This window comes from Ambystoma mexicanum, chromosome 2q (assembly GCF_040938575.1).
Source record: "Ambystoma mexicanum isolate Mex_15411 chromosome 2q, UKY_AmexF1_1, whole genome shotgun sequence".
Classification (NCBI taxonomy): Eukaryota; Metazoa; Chordata; class Amphibia; order Caudata; family Ambystomatidae; genus Ambystoma; species Ambystoma mexicanum.
The window spans coordinates 765,645,711-765,662,323 of NC_090924.1; the positions used below are offsets into that span (position 1 = coordinate 765,645,711).

The window sequence follows — 16,613 nt, forward strand, 5'->3', positions numbered from 1 at the left end:
GGGCCTTCCAGAACCTGGATCAGAGGAACGCCGGTCCGTGGCAACTCCGGGAAAGAGTTGCTGCAGTGTGGAGCCATGCTGAACAGAGGGCCTACCTTGCCTTGACGAGAGGTCCTGGAGATGAAGTCCTTAAGGTGGGGCGGAGGAGAGAGGTCACCACTGTGACAACCGATTCTTTATTGCCCTGTGACCGAGAGCGCTGCAAGCCGAACACGCGTCCCAGCAGTGGTCGGGCCCCAGACACTCAAGGCAGAGTGCACGGGGGTCGGAGGCCGGGAACAAGCGGTCGCAGGAGCCATATCTTGTGAATCATCCTGCAGCCGACATGCGCCGGGGGAGGCGAGGCACCAAAGGGAGGATATACAAGATTGAAAAAACAAAATAGGGAGCAAGCTGAAAGCTAAAAAAGACTCTGCGCTGGATGGTAGGTTCGACACCGTCCGTGCGGGAAAAGGGACTGAGGTGAGGCGCTGCGCGGCATTCCCACGCCGGAGGCCACTACCCCGCACACTATACTAAATTTAAAGGGGAAGCTCAATTTCTCGCTGCCAAAGGTTCCGGTACCATCCCCATGTTGGGGACCGCCCACAAGGATGGAGGAAAGGGGGCGGGACGTAGGAGTACGAGTTGTAAGGCCTAGATAAGCCAACTTAGTCTGAGAAAATACAAAAGCTGGAGTTACTTACAAAAATGTTCACAGAGAATATGAGCCATTTCTAAAATAGTTTAGTGGTAGCAGTAGATGATAAATGTTTTACACTCGTACCGATCAACAGCCCTGTGGCGAAGTGTAATGAGAAGCAGGATATTCACATTTTTAATCATGTGATGCCCCACAAAATATGAAATACCAGTTGCTACATAACCTACCTTCTACAGGAAAAAATATCCCTTTGAAATGCACTACAGTCTGCGAATATTTGCATGGTTTCGTGTAGTGTATATTTCAATATTCTATAACACTTTTCTGGTGTACAAGTAGTTAGGGGTTAGAAGCCAATTGGTGCCGATTTTCCAATGTTACATCAGAAGCAGCATGTAAATGTTCCAAAATTAAGTTCATAAATACCACTAGCTAAACTGCTGATTGTATTAATTGGAACTTACCTGCAGAGGCACCAGAGGACAAAACCCAGGCCACAGTAAGGATCCAAACAGATAGCAACTTCTCTGGAAGGGTAAAGCTCACACTGCAGCTTAATAGAACGACAAAAGGCACTAGTGGCTGCATGAGACATCTGAAATACAAAGGAACAGCAAATAGGTTTATGTTACCGAACCTTAATAAACTGTTTTGGTCCATGATTCACTGCACTTCTAAAGTTAGTGAGAGGGCAAAGGCTACAAAGCAGAGACAATATAGACGGCTGTTTCCAAAGGCAACAGACGTAGCTAGCCTTGAACCAACCAAGACAGCTGCATCAATCCACAAAGAGAACAACCCTTCTTGTCACCAGGTAGCTAAAGGGTTCTACCCTCCCGCCTCCATGAGGTCCTTCATAGGTGGCCAAAATGGCTTCACCTAAAAAACGAGTGCCAAGATAGCAATGTTTATAGAAAATGTGCATATCCAACCAGCGCACAGCTCACCATGTCAGGCTTACCTAGAGGAACTGACTCCACTGTGACCCGATGCCTTGCAAAATGAGCCCCTATAATCACTAAGGCTAGACTTCTAGTCGAACTAAAAAAGATACAGAATACGAACCATCTGCCTATGGAAGAGGTTCAAGTTTAAAACTAGGAGTAGGTCTCACCATGTGTGACAAATGATGAACCTGCTGGTAAATATCAGTGTGAAGACCTTTGGATGTCAACTCCTGGCTCACATGTTTGCTGGAAAACATTGTGATCAATCTTAATTCAAAGTTTGGCACTGAACAAGGCACAACTGACTTTATTCATAGGGAGTTTGGCAAGTGATTAACTAGCACCAAGCATCAAGCCCTCCAACTCTTCCACATTGCTTCCCAAAAAGGAATACCAGTTCAAAGAAACCCTTAGGTTGCACAAACGAAACTAGGCACATGTCCAAAACATTACCCAGGATAGTCACAACAAGCAAATTCATCCTTCACACAACATCCATGCAGTCCATTTTATAAAGAATAAAAAGAGGGATGGCGAGTGCTCTCACTGTATACAGCTCTAAAAACGCCACCCCTTATTGCTTTGCCTTTCTTTTTCACGCACCTCCTTTAAAACCTCACATATCTCTTATCTCCTCTTTACTTTCTTGCACCCTGAAGTAAATCACATATAAATAATTTTCATCAACATCGCAAATGGAAATGTATTAAGGGATATCCTGACATAGGCATACAGCCAGGGATCCTTCCTCCATTTTTCCGATACTCGACCACAATGTTGTGGAAGGTTTTGCAATGTAGAGTTCAATATGGTATCTAATGGGGACGTTTGTAATGAATTTGGTACTTATCATGAGTCAAAATAGGCTTGTTATAAACAGTTCATCTGTGGGATGATTAGAGTTATATTTTACATTATATAAGGTTGTACCAGACTTATGCCTTCGTTTTTAAAGTGGCTATTAAAACAAAGAAAACTAATAGTAACATTATTATTTTCACAGTTGCCAAAATAGCATTGTTTTTTCCACTTGCTTAAACCAAGCAAAATACTGCAGTTCAGAAATACTCCCTTCTTAACTCTTTGTGGCTGGCATGACGAACACGGAGGTGAGACCTACAGCTCATCAGGTCCTTGCCGGCTCCTTCTACAATTCACGCTGGAATTGCTCAGCCTAGCTTGTGGCTTTTAATAACTTCTCACTCCTATCCCCTCACCTTTTATTTATGTTTTTTTTTTATCTATAGCCTATTAGTAGGTAGCACTCATGATCATAATATGAATCCATCAGGTATACAAAAAGTTGCACTTTTAAAAACATGTTATAAGACAAAATCTGCTAATATGGTCACTTAAAAATCATGAATATTTAACAATTTTTTTTGAAATTCACCCATCTCACGATAAAGCATCGCCAGAATAACGCACAATGCCCAATTCAGTCTCGTAAAGCAATATCATGCATTGTCGTTTAGAAAGCTCCAAACAGTGAACATAGCAATCCATACCTTCACTCCAGCTAACATCCCAGTTGTTGAAACACTGAAATCCAGATATGCAAGTGTTTCTGGGTCAGATGGTTTGTAGATTTGGCCTGGCCTTTTCTTTGGCAAATCATCTGTAAAAAAGAAAAGAAAATATTTACTATATTCAGTGTACAGAATACTTAAAGATTATGAGGAAGACAGTATTAGACAACTCAGTTGGCTATGGTTGACAGTCCTCTCAATGGGTTGATGCCTCGAAGAATGTATACCATTGAACATAATGCAGCAGCACAGAGTCGAGTCATGATAAAAAACAAAGTATGATAAAGAAATTGGCCTTAACACACCCATGCCATGCAGCGTAGGAGCGACTAACTCACACTCCTGCACAACGTCAAATCTCAATCTTTTGCTTTTCAACATGTGGATTCACATGGAGAACAATGATTACAATTTAAATAACTAGTTCACCTTTCTAGTGAGCTAAAGCTGGGTAGGAGATGAAAGGCACAAAACAACTGCTAGGGCATCCAACCAGTCAGAACGTCATTCGTTTGGAGAAGACGGCTGCCTTTGAACTCAGGGTCTCAGTACCCAGAAGAAAGTGCATGCTTAGACGATAAATGATGAAACAATTCTTCACATCCTAATACAATTGTGATCTGTAGCCCTGCAAGAATATACCCAACTACAAGGAGAGCAAAATAGGATAAATTGTAGAAGGAACACGACACGCATTGAGCCAGACAGAAAGGAGAGTTCACTAGCAGAGCCTAACCGGTAAAGGCCACATGCACTAGGAGACAAAGTGAGGCAATGATGGCCAGCCATCACAGAGCCAGGGGCACACCATGCCACAGAGTAGGTAGGATGATTACAGCAGCAAATACACATGCACACATTTGGGGAATAAAAAAGGCCTGTAGGCAGAGATGGGCAATTACTGCTGGAGAGAAATGAACACCGGCAGGAGATATTATGGCTGGACAAGCAGTTACTATGCTGAGGCGTGGCTGTTTGCAGATGGAAGATGGAAAGGCACCTACTGGCAAGAGTGCAGTGAACACTAATATTAACATATTAGAAATGACTGCTGAAAGACAGAAGTCTTCTATCAAACACAATATGCCAATGTAACAACAATTCAATTCTTCTCCATGGCTAGGATATTTTTGCTGTGGCACCTCTTAGTTAACAAACAAGTTATAAAGCAGTACTAGCCTGATAAAGTGTGTGGTCTCTAGTGGCCTAGAAGCTCAAATGCCTTGCAACTGCGTGGATTGTTGGGCGAGAGGCTGGCCTAATTGGAGTCATTGACGACGGAACAGCAGCAGGCACCTGAACTGGTGCTCAGCTTTATTGTCTCAATTACCTGCCATAGCAAGATTGCAAAATTGCCTAAGATCCATGTCTTGCATGACTGTCTCAGCACCCAATGACTTGTGGCAAAATGTACAGAGAAGCAGCTGGTGGACCAATTCCCAAAGATGCATTTACAAAAGCTCTGATGAGTGATATGTCTGGAGGGGCTGAGAAGACAGTATTACAGGATAGCATCCGACTAGATGTGTGATGGGGTGAATAGCAGGTGCTTGGTGTAAGATTTGGGAATCTACAAGAGGAGGGATATGCTCACATGTTAATTTTATAATTTGATCATTTGCAGTTTCAGATCATAGAGCTGATCTGAAACTGGGGGAATGTGTGCCCAAATTCATGTTTCATGCCATGGGATAAGCTACATGGACCAAAAAAACGAGATTTTAGGATGAGCAGATCCAAGTCCTCAAAAGCCAATCAAATATAATAATTTAGCATTTATATAGCGCTACAAACCTTCAGGTATCTGAGCGCTGCTTATTATTACCCACAGTGTGTGGTGCTCATTTATCGACCTCGGAAGGATGAAAGGCTGAGTTCGGCCCTGCCGGGATTCGAACCTCTATCAGCAGGCTCTGCACAGATATCAAAGCGAGCGCTCTACTCGCTGTGCTATCGGACCGGCTGTATATGGTTCTATTCATATGGGGACTGGTTTAAGATGTCAGTCACTGCAGAGCCACCAAAACACCATGGCAGAAAATGCTGGTATCAATGTAGAAGTAATGATGTCTATGTGGCCAATTTTGCAGATGACTGGCTCAGTACTTGCTTCTTGTGCCAGTTGCTTTTCCTTTTATTTTTATGTTTTTGGGGTGAAAGGAGAGGAAGGCTTCTTTCAACAATCTTTTTTAATGAACGACCAAGATAGTCCAAGGATCTATTTTAAGCAACTCAATTCAACCTGCTCAACCTTGGGTACAAAAAGCAGTGCCTTAATTCCAAATTTCTGAAGTAGTGACGTAATGTAGTCCCGGACATCTCTGAAGAGTAGACCTTCCAGAAGGAGTTACTCGCTTGTCTCCTTTAAAGATTTGTATGTGTCATGGTGTTCCTACGATAGCCCGGATGTGTGCTCGTGGGATATGGAAGGTGGTACGCCATTAGGATTCAGGATGCACTCCTGGTACCTGTAGACCCTGATAGGAGATTATGCTCATTGTCTCATTACCTGATAATTATCTACTACGCTCGTCAAATATATGCTTTCTTCTCTCATATGGGCAATTGAAGAGGAGGCACCTTGGCTGAGGCATGATGATGAATTAGTGGATCCCAAGAGTGTCTTTTTTGGGCGGCAGAAAGAGCGGCATCATCAGTCAGCTGGTAAGCCAACTCCCATCATGAGAGCATCCAAGTTGTCTTTCTAGTGTCAGTAGAAACACACATTAAAATAGAGACTTTGAAATGCAGCCTTTTGGGGAAATTTTGAGGCATTGGGCAAGTGTTGCAAAATCAGCAAAACTACTCCTGATGGGTCGACCCTGGTGTTCCTGGTGCTTTTCAACAGATGAAAGGGGCAAATCACTATTACCTTAAATAAATAGCACTTCAGGCCCCTTTAATGCACATATAATTAAATGCAGAAGAGAAAGAGCCACACAAACAGTGAAACTAGCAATCTATAGAGGGTAGGTGGTTTGATCACATAGGTTAGGATATTGCAAAAACAAAAACGAAATAGAGACATTTCAGCTACAGTTAATATTTGTTTTAACTTCACAGTTCAGAAGTAAAGGCGACGCCAGGAGAAGTGCCCGAATGTTCATTTTCCCCCCTGGTGCACTTTGGTGAACCTAAAGGATTCACTGTTGAAATTGCAGAATAACAGGACTATACCACATGTCCATTTGAGTAGCATTACATTGGGTAATGACAGCTATCATTAAAGTGCTCAGAAGCAAAAAGAATGCAGCATGAAGTGATTTGTAAAAAAATGCAATTCTTATTATTTGGACATGTAACAAAGATTTAAATAAAGGGTTGACTCCTGCAAGGAGGTAGGAAGAATCAGGTGCTATTTCGATAGCTGGATGAGCAGGCTCAGAACTGGCATCTACAATTTAATGTAGACAAAGGAAAAATCCTACTTTTAGAGGACAGCCGTCTTAAAGAGAAGCACCGGATGGAAGAGGGGAATGAATTTAGGGCAGAAAACAGATGAACAACCTTGACGTTGTACTGTTTGTGGATCCCAGATTAAAAAAGAATAGACAGTCCAAGAGAACATTTGGTGGGCTTTGTGATGAGTATAATACAAACGACATAAAAACTAAAATATTCATTACAATTACACACCTCAAAAGTGAAGTCTCAACCAGACTAGGCAGTTTGGAATCAGAGACGCACAAAGAGATGAGAGATGTTCACCGGTGAAGACTAGCTTGCACAATGGTGCATAGTTCACACCAGTAAAGACATGATGAAAGGTTCAAGGATCTAACATACACAATGAAGGAAATAAGGGAGAGTTGCTTATGACAAAGACTTTAACTTGATCAAAGAAATTAGCTAAGCACAAATGGCAGGGATCAACACTGCAGGAGAAGGAAGAGGCTCATGGGCTACATAAATCTTCCCATCAGAGAATGTATGGCAAATACCTCCTGGCAATGCAAATACAATTAACATGGGCAAGCATTGAGGGACTAGGACGTTAGCATTGAGAAAGCATGGATAATGCAAGAGATCATGCAGGTTATGCTAGTCAAGGTTTGGCCGGTTGATGGGAAAACTGGATGGCCCAGAACAGCGTGAGCTGCCATACATCATTTTTACTCTGGAGAATCTCTCTTCTCTGAAGCCTCACCTGTGTCTAGTATAGGAGGCCATGTTCTGACATCCACCGCCGCTGATGCTTCCCTTGACCTTAACAATTTGCAAATTAACTGCGTCGTCATTAGGCAGGCAGAACGGCTGACCTGAGAATATTAAAAGAAAATCAATTGCAAAATGCTGACAACACAATCATGTAATGAATCAGAAAAGCCTGTACAATCTTGTTCTCCACAATACAGCAGATTTGTTTCACAACTATGAGGGTAAACCCTTTCAACTCTCAATTAAAAAGCACCACAAGACTAACCCTTAAATGCAGCCATTTGCGTGTCATTTCAGTTGAACAAAGCAAGCGCAAAATAAAGGGCATGAAAGCAAGCATGGATTAAAGAAAAGTTATGACAATGCAATAACCCAATTTTACATGTTGTTTTAGTTTAAATAATTATATTGAATTAAGGCAGATTGATACAAAACAAGACAAAAGATGGTCTTGTCTCCCCATCCAATCTCAGGTTAGCAGCAAGAATGGCATACTCCTCAAACTATTCTAAGAGTTCCACAAACCTAAGTCTATGGGAGGGGCAGTGTGAAACAAATGAACAGTTTGTAGGGCTCCTCACATAATCACCACTCTGACATACAAGAGAATTAGCTACGTTGATCAGCAATTCATTAGTTATGCACAGTTGGGAGTGTGGGGTTGTGGGAGGGTCAGGCAATGAGTACACACAAGACTTCACCCAGAAACCATGCTCTGGTATCAATTCAACAATCCTGGTCGGAGGGGAAGAAGAGGTGAAGTCCAGTCGACGTGACAGCTTGAGCCAGGGAGAAGAAGACAGAAAGAAGGGCTATTTAACAACTTTGGTGGCCTGACTTCACTTTCTCGCCAAACGCTCTGGCAGCCTCGATTATGGTAAACACTTACGTTTTATCCCCAACAAAGTATGAGCATCTTACAGCGGCTGGCTTCCAGAATCAAGTCTGCACTTCACTGTCCACCAACTCTTTGATGGCGTTTCGTCCTACTTAGGACAGTGTCTGTGTTAGAAGTCTGAACATTTCATGATAAGCTTTGCATCAAGCTGTAGGTACTCCATAAAGTTCTGCTATAAATTTGCATTCTATAAACTACTGCACATTGTAGTTGTATGTGTTGATGTTAATTGTATTAGATCAAAGAAAAGTAAACGCTTGCACTACTTTAAGATTGTATATGGAAGATTTTTTTTTTGAGTAAGCACAGAGGTTTGTGGTTTAGGCAAGGTGTATCCTGAGGGGCAAGATTCAACCTCTTTTCTGAAGGGTTCAACCTGCAGTTCTGGAAAGTCACATCAGAGGATGTGGTGGCAGCTGCTTTTAAAAAAGTATAATTTATTTCAATTACATGTGCTTTTTTGACACGCGTAGTCAACGGGCAAATAATGTGTTTGATTTTTTTGGATCAACTAGAAATGTTATTACATCATGCTGCATGGCCGTATTAAACAATGGGCCTCATTACGACCCAGGCGGTAAGTTACCGCCTGGGTCGTACGTTTACGCCATGGTGGTTGGCGGACTTACCGCCCCATTCCGAGGTTGGCGGGGCGGTAAGTCCCCAATCCCCATTTACCCTTCCCCATTCCCATTTTTGCCCCATAGGGCATAATGGGAGTGGGGAAGGCGTTAATTACGCCACCGTAAATTACGGTGGCGTAATTAACAACAAGGTCCCTTAGCGCCATGGATTTTAACACCTGCTAAAAGCAGGTGTTAAATCCTCCATGGCGCTAAGGGACCTCGGAATCAGGCGGTAAGGGTCGGCGCTGTTTACGCCGCCGTAAACCCCTTACCGCCTGGGTCCTAATGAGGCCCAATGACTTTAGAACACAGTTTCCACTGTTGTGTATCTTGAAAGTACAATAGTAAAACTCAATACATTTTTTTGACACACATTGTGCATTCTGGTAATTAAAGGCTTCTGTTTAAGGTGGGAAAATAAATCTACAAATAGTGAATAGGAATGCAAATTAACCGCACGTAAATGCTCAGTTTCCGACATAAGGTGAGGTAATTTTAGCAGCATAATGGCCCACTATCATAGTATGCCAAGGAAATGCCAAAGGTCATAGGTTGGAGAAGGGGTATTATCCCAAGCAATAATGACACCACTTGAGGGCTATAAGGTTGTTAGCATATAGTGTGAATCGCAATATAGGTTTTGGAGTTGTGGTGGGTAAGAAAACAACATATAGTGGTGAGTAATTGAGGAACGTATGGAGGAAAGGGGACTATGGACTAAGAGTACGTTAGTCACAACAGTGAGCAACTTATAATTACTCTTACGTCCCGTCCCCTTTCCTCCATACTATATGGGCGATTACAACTGATTGTAGTCCCAGTGTGGAGAGGAGATCCTCCTTAAGCAAACAGGTTCCTGAGAACCGCCTGTCCGAAAGCCGCTTCAGATCTAGAGCCGGCATCCAAACAGTAATGCTTGCAGAAAGCCGAGGGAGAGGCCCAAGTGACCGCCCTGCTTATAACTTGCCAAGGGACATGGCGCTGGAATGCGATGGCTGTTGCCTTGGCCCTGACTGCGTGGGCATGCACGGTGGCAGGGAGCAGCTTGTGCTGGCCCTCATACGCTTCTTTGATGTCAGCGAGCATCTAGCGGGGTATGGAGTCCTTAGAGGCCAGATAGCCTGGCCTCGAGCCTCCGAAAGTGACAAACAGAGCGTCCGACTTGCGGAAGCCCTTAGTCCTGTAAGTAGAATTTTAGGGCACGCCTAACATCCAGGCAGTGCAGCACTCTCTGTGCTTCATCCTTGTGATCGGGAAAGAACATAGGAAGGACTATTTCTTTGTCCAAGTGAAATGTAGATGGAACCTTGGGCAGAAATGCCGGGTGCGTCCGCATGACTACCTTGTCCTTGTGAAAGGTGGTATACGGTTCAGAGGCGACCAACGCCTGGATCTTGCCGACTCTGCAAGCCAAGGTAAGACCGACTAGTAAGGCCGTCTTGATGGCGACCAGCCTAATGTCCACGGACGCCACTGGCTCGAATGGTTTGTGCGCCAGGGCGCCCAAGACTATGTTAAGGTCCCACACAGGGTGCAGTCTCTTGAAGTGCGGGTAGAGCCTAGCTAGACCACTGAGATGTTTCTTGACAATGAGGTTGGAGGAGGAAAAAATGCCTTCCTCCGAGTGGAAGCCCCAATGGCTGCAAGGTATGTAGGGCAGGTGTCGACTTGGATGCCCGAATGAGTGAGGTGAACCGAAAAGGAGAGCACGTCGTCCAAATTGCAGGTCAAGGGGTCAATTTCCTTGGAGTCTGCACCAGTGGAAGAATCTGGTCCATTTGCTTTTGTACTGGGCCCTGGTGGCTTTGTTCCTGGCGCCCTGTATGATCTCCAGATTGGCCTGTGAGAGGCTAAGGTGCCGAAGTGTTACTTGCTCAGGTACCACGCTGTGAGGGCTAGTTTCCCAGGCGCGGGGTGGATGATTCTGCCCCCCTGCTGCACTATCAGAATGATGAGGAGTCGTGAGACTGCTTGATCTTGCAAATTGCCTTGTGGATCAAGGGAGTGGGCGGAAAGGCGTAGGCCTTCATGCCGGTCCACTGGATGTGAAATGCGTCGCCCAGAGCCGGGGCCCTGACCCTGCCAGTATGCGAACTGGGGACACTTCTTGTTGTGCCAGGTGGCAAAGAGATCCACTTAGGGGTGACCCCACCTGTTGAAGATCTCCTGAATAACGAGGTTGTTTAGCTGCCACTCCTAATAGTCCACTCCCAGCCTGCTGAGCCTGTCCGCCAGCAGGTTAGATTCCCCTGGGAGGTGGACTGACGAGAGGTAAATGTCATTTTCCAGGGCCCATTCCCACATGCTGAACGCCATTCTGCACAGAGGAGGGGATCTGGTGACTCCCTGCTTGTTGTCGTAGTACATGCTGGTTGAGTTGTCTGTCTGGATGAGGACAACCTCTCCCCTGATAAGTGGGAGGAATGCTCGGAGCGCTAGCCAGAAGGTGTTCAGCTCCAACCAATTGATGTGGTACTCCTGCTCCTGATGGGTCCAGGTGCCGTGGACCGAGAGATCTTCCAGGGTAGCTTCCCATCCCTGGAGAGAAGAGTCCGTGGTGATGAAATGTCTCCCCAGGATATGGCTGTAATCCTGATAAACAATTTGGCCTGCATATCAGATAAGCTAGCACCACTAAAGTTAAAATAGATAAAAGATGATTAACACAAAAGCCAGGCATGGTTTTCTGCAGATCTCAGAACAAAAAAAAACGGAGGTCAGCAAAGCCTTCTTTGCGTGGAAAAAGGAACGTAATTTAGTCCTTTTAGCAAGGTATAAAAATATAGTACGAGAGTACAAAAACTCTATCTTGCAAGCAAAAAGAGACTTTCACACGATCATATTAATACTGCAAAGTCAAATACAAGGGAAATCTTTAAGATATCAAAGAACAGGAGATCACTCCTGCACCCTCAGATTCCCAAGTAAAAAATTATGAGAAATGATGTCAATTTATATAAGAAGGCCTACACAATAAGTTACATAAAATTCAGACAACAATGCAAGTAAAAAAGATAACTATCTCTTCTAGCAAGGAACCGAACAAAGGGTTTAGTTATGACCCTTCAGTTTAGTTTAGTTTATTATTTGTAAAGCGCCGCCTGGCCCTGGGGCATCCAGGCGCTGTGATTGAAAACAAACATTACAGATTAGTACAATACATTACAGATTTGATACATTCAGCAGGTATGTACAGATGAATGCAGAGTATAGCAAACATAGGTTATGTCAAAGAACTTGGTTTAACAAGTTTTGTTGGTTAGTAACCATGATTTTACACTGTGTCTGAATTTGTGGAAAGAGGGTTCTGATCTGAGATGCAGGGAGGAGTGAGTTCCAGAGTTTGGAGGCCAGCACGGGAAAGCTTACACCGCCTGCTTTTTTGAGTTTGTATTTGGGGGTGGTTAGAAAGTGTGTTAGCGCCGACCTGGTTGGGCGAGGTGGGATGTGAAATGTGAAGTTGTCAGATAGGTATTTGGGTGCTTGGTTACCTTCAATTCCTCACTTTAACTTTCATCCCATAATGGAGAGTGAACTAAAAACAATCATAGAGCAAATGAAACCCTCACAGTGTAGAGGAGATGCCTGTTCTTCTATGATTATAAAACCATGTCCACCGCGTCTTATCGAAGCAGTGTGTACTTTCATAAACACCTCCTTGAAGGAAGGCAACGTACCAGATGAGCTAAAATCTACGATGGTCACTCCCATTCTTAAGAAACCAGGACTGGCAAGGGATATCCCACTTAATTTTTGACCCATAACCAACACGCCCTTTTATTTAACATTTTGGACGGAGTAGCCTATGGTCAGTTAGCAGAGCATCTGGATCTATATCACATCCTCCATCCTAAACAGTCAGGATTCAGAAAAATATATGGGATGGAAACCTCTCTTCCGGAGCTGAAAACTAAACTTCTGGGAGAAATGGATAGACGTGGTCTGTCCCTGATTATTTCATTAGATCAATCAGCAGCATTTGATTTAATTGAACACTCCATCCTTAGGCCCAGATTACAGGAGGTTGCAAACCTCTCTGATTCGGCAGCCCTGTGGATTGCCTCATTTTTGGAGCATAGAACTAGCAGAGGAGTCTGCTCAGCTTCCGCAGAAGCTACTCCACTATCTGTTCTGTATGGTGTACCACAAGGGGCAAGCATGTCGCATTGTCTCTATGATCTGTTCATGGCCTGTTTCTTCTTCATGATAGAGGAGGAGGGGGTCATGTTTTCAAACTATGCAGATGACACCCAACGTGTCATCTCATTAACTGGACATAATGAGAAAGATGAGTTGGAGGTTAATAGAATCTTCTCACTGATTGAAAGGAGGATGATGGCAACCTCCTAGCTCTGAATCGAAGTAAGACAGAGCTGTTGATTGTAGGTAGCCCTAAGGCACTAAATAACTTAAATCAGGCCTATAGCTTCTTCTTCTAAACTGGGAGACGACATTATCTCTCCTTTACCCAAAACAAAAATTCTAGGAGTGACTTTGGATCCGACACAGAGTATGAAGGCACATGTTTCAACGGTGGTAGTATATTATGTCAAATTGTTGGCTCATTTGAGGCCCATGATTTCCCAAGAAAGTGCGGAGACAATTGGCAGGGCAATAATCGGAGCAAAGCTGTATTATTGCTGCAGCCTACTGCTGGGTATCAGTCAGCGAGAATTGCGAAGGTTGAAGGTTGCTCAGAACTGGGCGGTCAGAGTAGATCTTAGGCTTCCTAGGCATAGTCATGTAACAGAGGCCAGGCGTTCTCTTCATTGGCTTCCTATTGAATCCTGGATCAAGTTTAGAGTGCTAGTCATTGCATTCAAATGCAGGTTACAAATAATGCCTGCATATCTACAAAGCCATATAAAAGAGAAGTGCAATCAGAGTTCAGGAAATCAAAATTTGATAATACAGCCAAGATGCAAAACCTCAAAGGCAGAAAATGGGGCATTCAATGAGAAGGCCTCTTCCTTCTGGAACAAATTGCCTGCAAGACTGAGGAGTCACAATTCTCTCCAAGCCTTCAAGAAAGAATAGAAAACTCTACTATTCTCCTGAGCTTACTACGCCACGGATGATCTGGTTACAGGAATCACACCTTTCTGACCTGTGGCCTGTCAGTTTTAACGCTATCACCTGCATGCTCTTTTTTGCTGGGGACCTAGTAAACTCTTCTTGTGGGTGTCTGTTGCGCTTTTTTCTGTTTTCTGTTTGTGTCGTTTCCCTTTCCAGTCCGTGCCTTTATGCCTGAGGGCCAATAGTGCGCATAACAAATGTAATGTAATGGTGACCTGCAGGGTGGGAGGCCGGAAGGGCTTGCCCGTCCGTAGGTTGCAGTCCATGGACCACCATGTGAGGTCCGGGTGGAGAGATGGAGGAACGTTGATCATCTCAGATGGGGAGCCCCGCTCCTGGTTTCATGATGCCGCGAAGTGCAGCTGTATCCTACTCATCCTGAGTCTCGTGTGGGGGATGGCTAATAGGACTGCTGCCAAGAGACCCAGGAGGCGCTGGTACCACCAGGCCGAGGTCACCTCTCTGCTGAGGAAGTGAGTAGTAGCCCTCTTGATGGCTGTGATCTTGTCCTCCGTCGGAAACAACTTCTCAGAGCACGTGTCCCAGATGAGGCCCAAGAATGTCAGAGTCTGCGTGGGTTGCAGCTGCGACTTCTTGAGATTGAGCGAAAAGCCCAGATCGCGCAGGTTGTTCATAAGAGCCTGGGAAGTGTGGTGAACTGCTTCCAGCGATGTAGCCCTGGCGAGCCAGTCTTCGAGGTATGGGTAGATGTGGAGGCCCCGGGCCCTGATGAGGGCAGCCACAGCATTCAAGAGGGTAGTAAAGACCCTGGGGGCCGAGTTGAGGCCAAAAGGAAGGACCTTGTATTGCAAATGGTAGCCCATGATCCTTAACGGTAGGAAAGAACGATGGGGCTGCCATATTGGGATGTGTAGGTACGAGTCATTTAGATCCAGACAGCACATCCAGTCTCCCCTGCTATAAAAGCTGACGTAACCATCTTGAATTTTTGTAGAGGTATGGACAGGTTGAGGGTGGAATGGTCCAGTACAACTCTCAGGCCCACCTGGTTCTTTTTCTGAATGGCGAAAATCCTGGAGTAAAAGCCCAAGCCTCAGTGGGATGCTGGGACTTCCTCCAAGGCCTGGCTCTCTTAGATCTCTCCGCCAGAAGAGTTGCTGTCCCAACTAGAGGGAGTGGAGGGGAGGAGGGAGGAGAGGATGGGATGGGTAGGCGGTACCCCGGGGATACTACAGAGAGGATCCAGGGGGCCGCGAAATTCTGGCACCATAAATCTGCATGGAGAGCAAGCCTGCCCTCCAATGGAGACACGTGGATCCGGAGGGGCGTGTCATGCCTTCTTTCCCTCAGAGGCTGTTGCAGAGGAGGGCACTGGAACAAGCCCTTACTCCCCACCCTTTTTTATGCGTGCGCCGATGTGGAGTCGGCGAGCGATCCGGCTGCCTGGACCTCCGTTCTTGTCAGCAGCGGAACCCTCCGTATGTACACCCCTTGTCAGAGTGCTGCTGTGACTGGGTGTACGATTCGGGCGTGGTCTTTGTCAGGATGGATAAAGACATGCCTGTTTGTGAGCTCTTTTTCTTTTTGTCCAGCTCCTCGTCCGTGGTGGAGTAGAAGAGGTCACCCCCCATTGAACGGCAGGTCTAATATGCGTTCCTGGACATCCAGGTTAAATTTAGTTGCAAGGAGCCAGGCTGTTCTTCTCATGTCCTTGGCGCTGCAGATGGCCCGGCCAGAGGTGTCAATGTGGGCCACGGTGGACTCCATGATGTCCTGCGCCACCAGCTTGGCCTCAGCCAGTCCCGCCTTGAAACGTGATTGGCTCTGCGTAGGAAGTTCTGGGAGGAAATCCGCAATTTCCCGCCACAACCCCTGGTTAGCGCCCGCCAGCTTGGCATCGGCCTGATGAAGATGCAAGGACGCGTTGGAATAGAGTTTCTTCCGTACGTCTCCAAGATCATCTCCTCCTAGCCTATCAGCGCTGCAGAGGAGGAGGTTGAGGACGAATGAGGCTTGGAGTATAGTTATGCTGCAGCGATCACTGAGGAATGTGGCTGAGGATGGGCCAATAGCAAGAGTGTATCCCCCTCCATCTGCCTGTACTTGGCGTTGAGGCGTTGATTGACCGGCTGGACAGAGTGCGGCTTGAGCCAACCCTTCTTGGCCAGGGCGACTATATCGGTCTGCAGAGGAATTCCCGTTTTAGCAGAGGGGTGTTGTATGAGGACTTCTGCAAGGACCCACTTTGGCATCCCCGAGGATCACCACATACGAGGTGACTTCATGAGTCCCAGGAACCTCTCAAAGAACCTGTCCTCACAGGCTGCAGGGGATATAGACTGAGTAGCAGGCGGCTGCTGGAGGCGCTGCATACCCTGCCCATATGGACGAAGTGGGAACCTGCCCTGCGCAAATGAAGGATGGGCTGTAGGCCATGTACCTGGTTGACACCAGTCCCACCTTGGCACTCATTTTTCGCCGGATTCCTGTTCCTGGTGCGACTTCGGATAGGTGCTGATGTCTGGCACAGTGGCTATCTTGTTGAGCTGCCTTCCACGCGCCTGCGTTGTGTTGCTCAGCTCACTGGGACCAGCCTCCACCAGGACTCTTGAGTTTGGAATATTGGGGCCTACCCTACTCATCAGGCCAAGGCCTGGTAGGCGTAACACCCTCGGCCCAGGGGCCGGTAGAGTTGCGTTTAGGCACCCCCTTGGACATATTGCCAGTTCTAGGGCATGGCCCCTCTGACATATTGCCGGTAAAAGGGTGTAGCCC

The 16,613-nt window shown here is 45.7% G+C and overlaps 1 protein-coding gene across 5 annotated transcripts in view; it reads right to left on the reverse strand.

Moving 5' to 3' along the window:
* The window catches only part of DIP2C (disco interacting protein 2 homolog C), a 2,321,522-nt gene that overhangs the window by 364,705 nt on the left and 1,940,204 nt on the right, over positions 1-16,613 (reverse strand). For all 5 annotated transcript variants that reach the window (XM_069647998.1, XM_069647999.1, XM_069647996.1 and 2 more), the window contains 3 exons: positions 7,267-7,378; positions 3,099-3,208; positions 1,108-1,238 (listed from right to left, as the gene is read on the reverse strand). In XM_069647998.1, the coding sequence (XP_069504099.1) occupies positions 1,108-1,238; positions 3,099-3,208; positions 7,267-7,378 (353 nt within the window). The remainder of the gene's footprint in view (positions 1-1,107; positions 1,239-3,098; positions 3,209-7,266; positions 7,379-16,613) is intronic.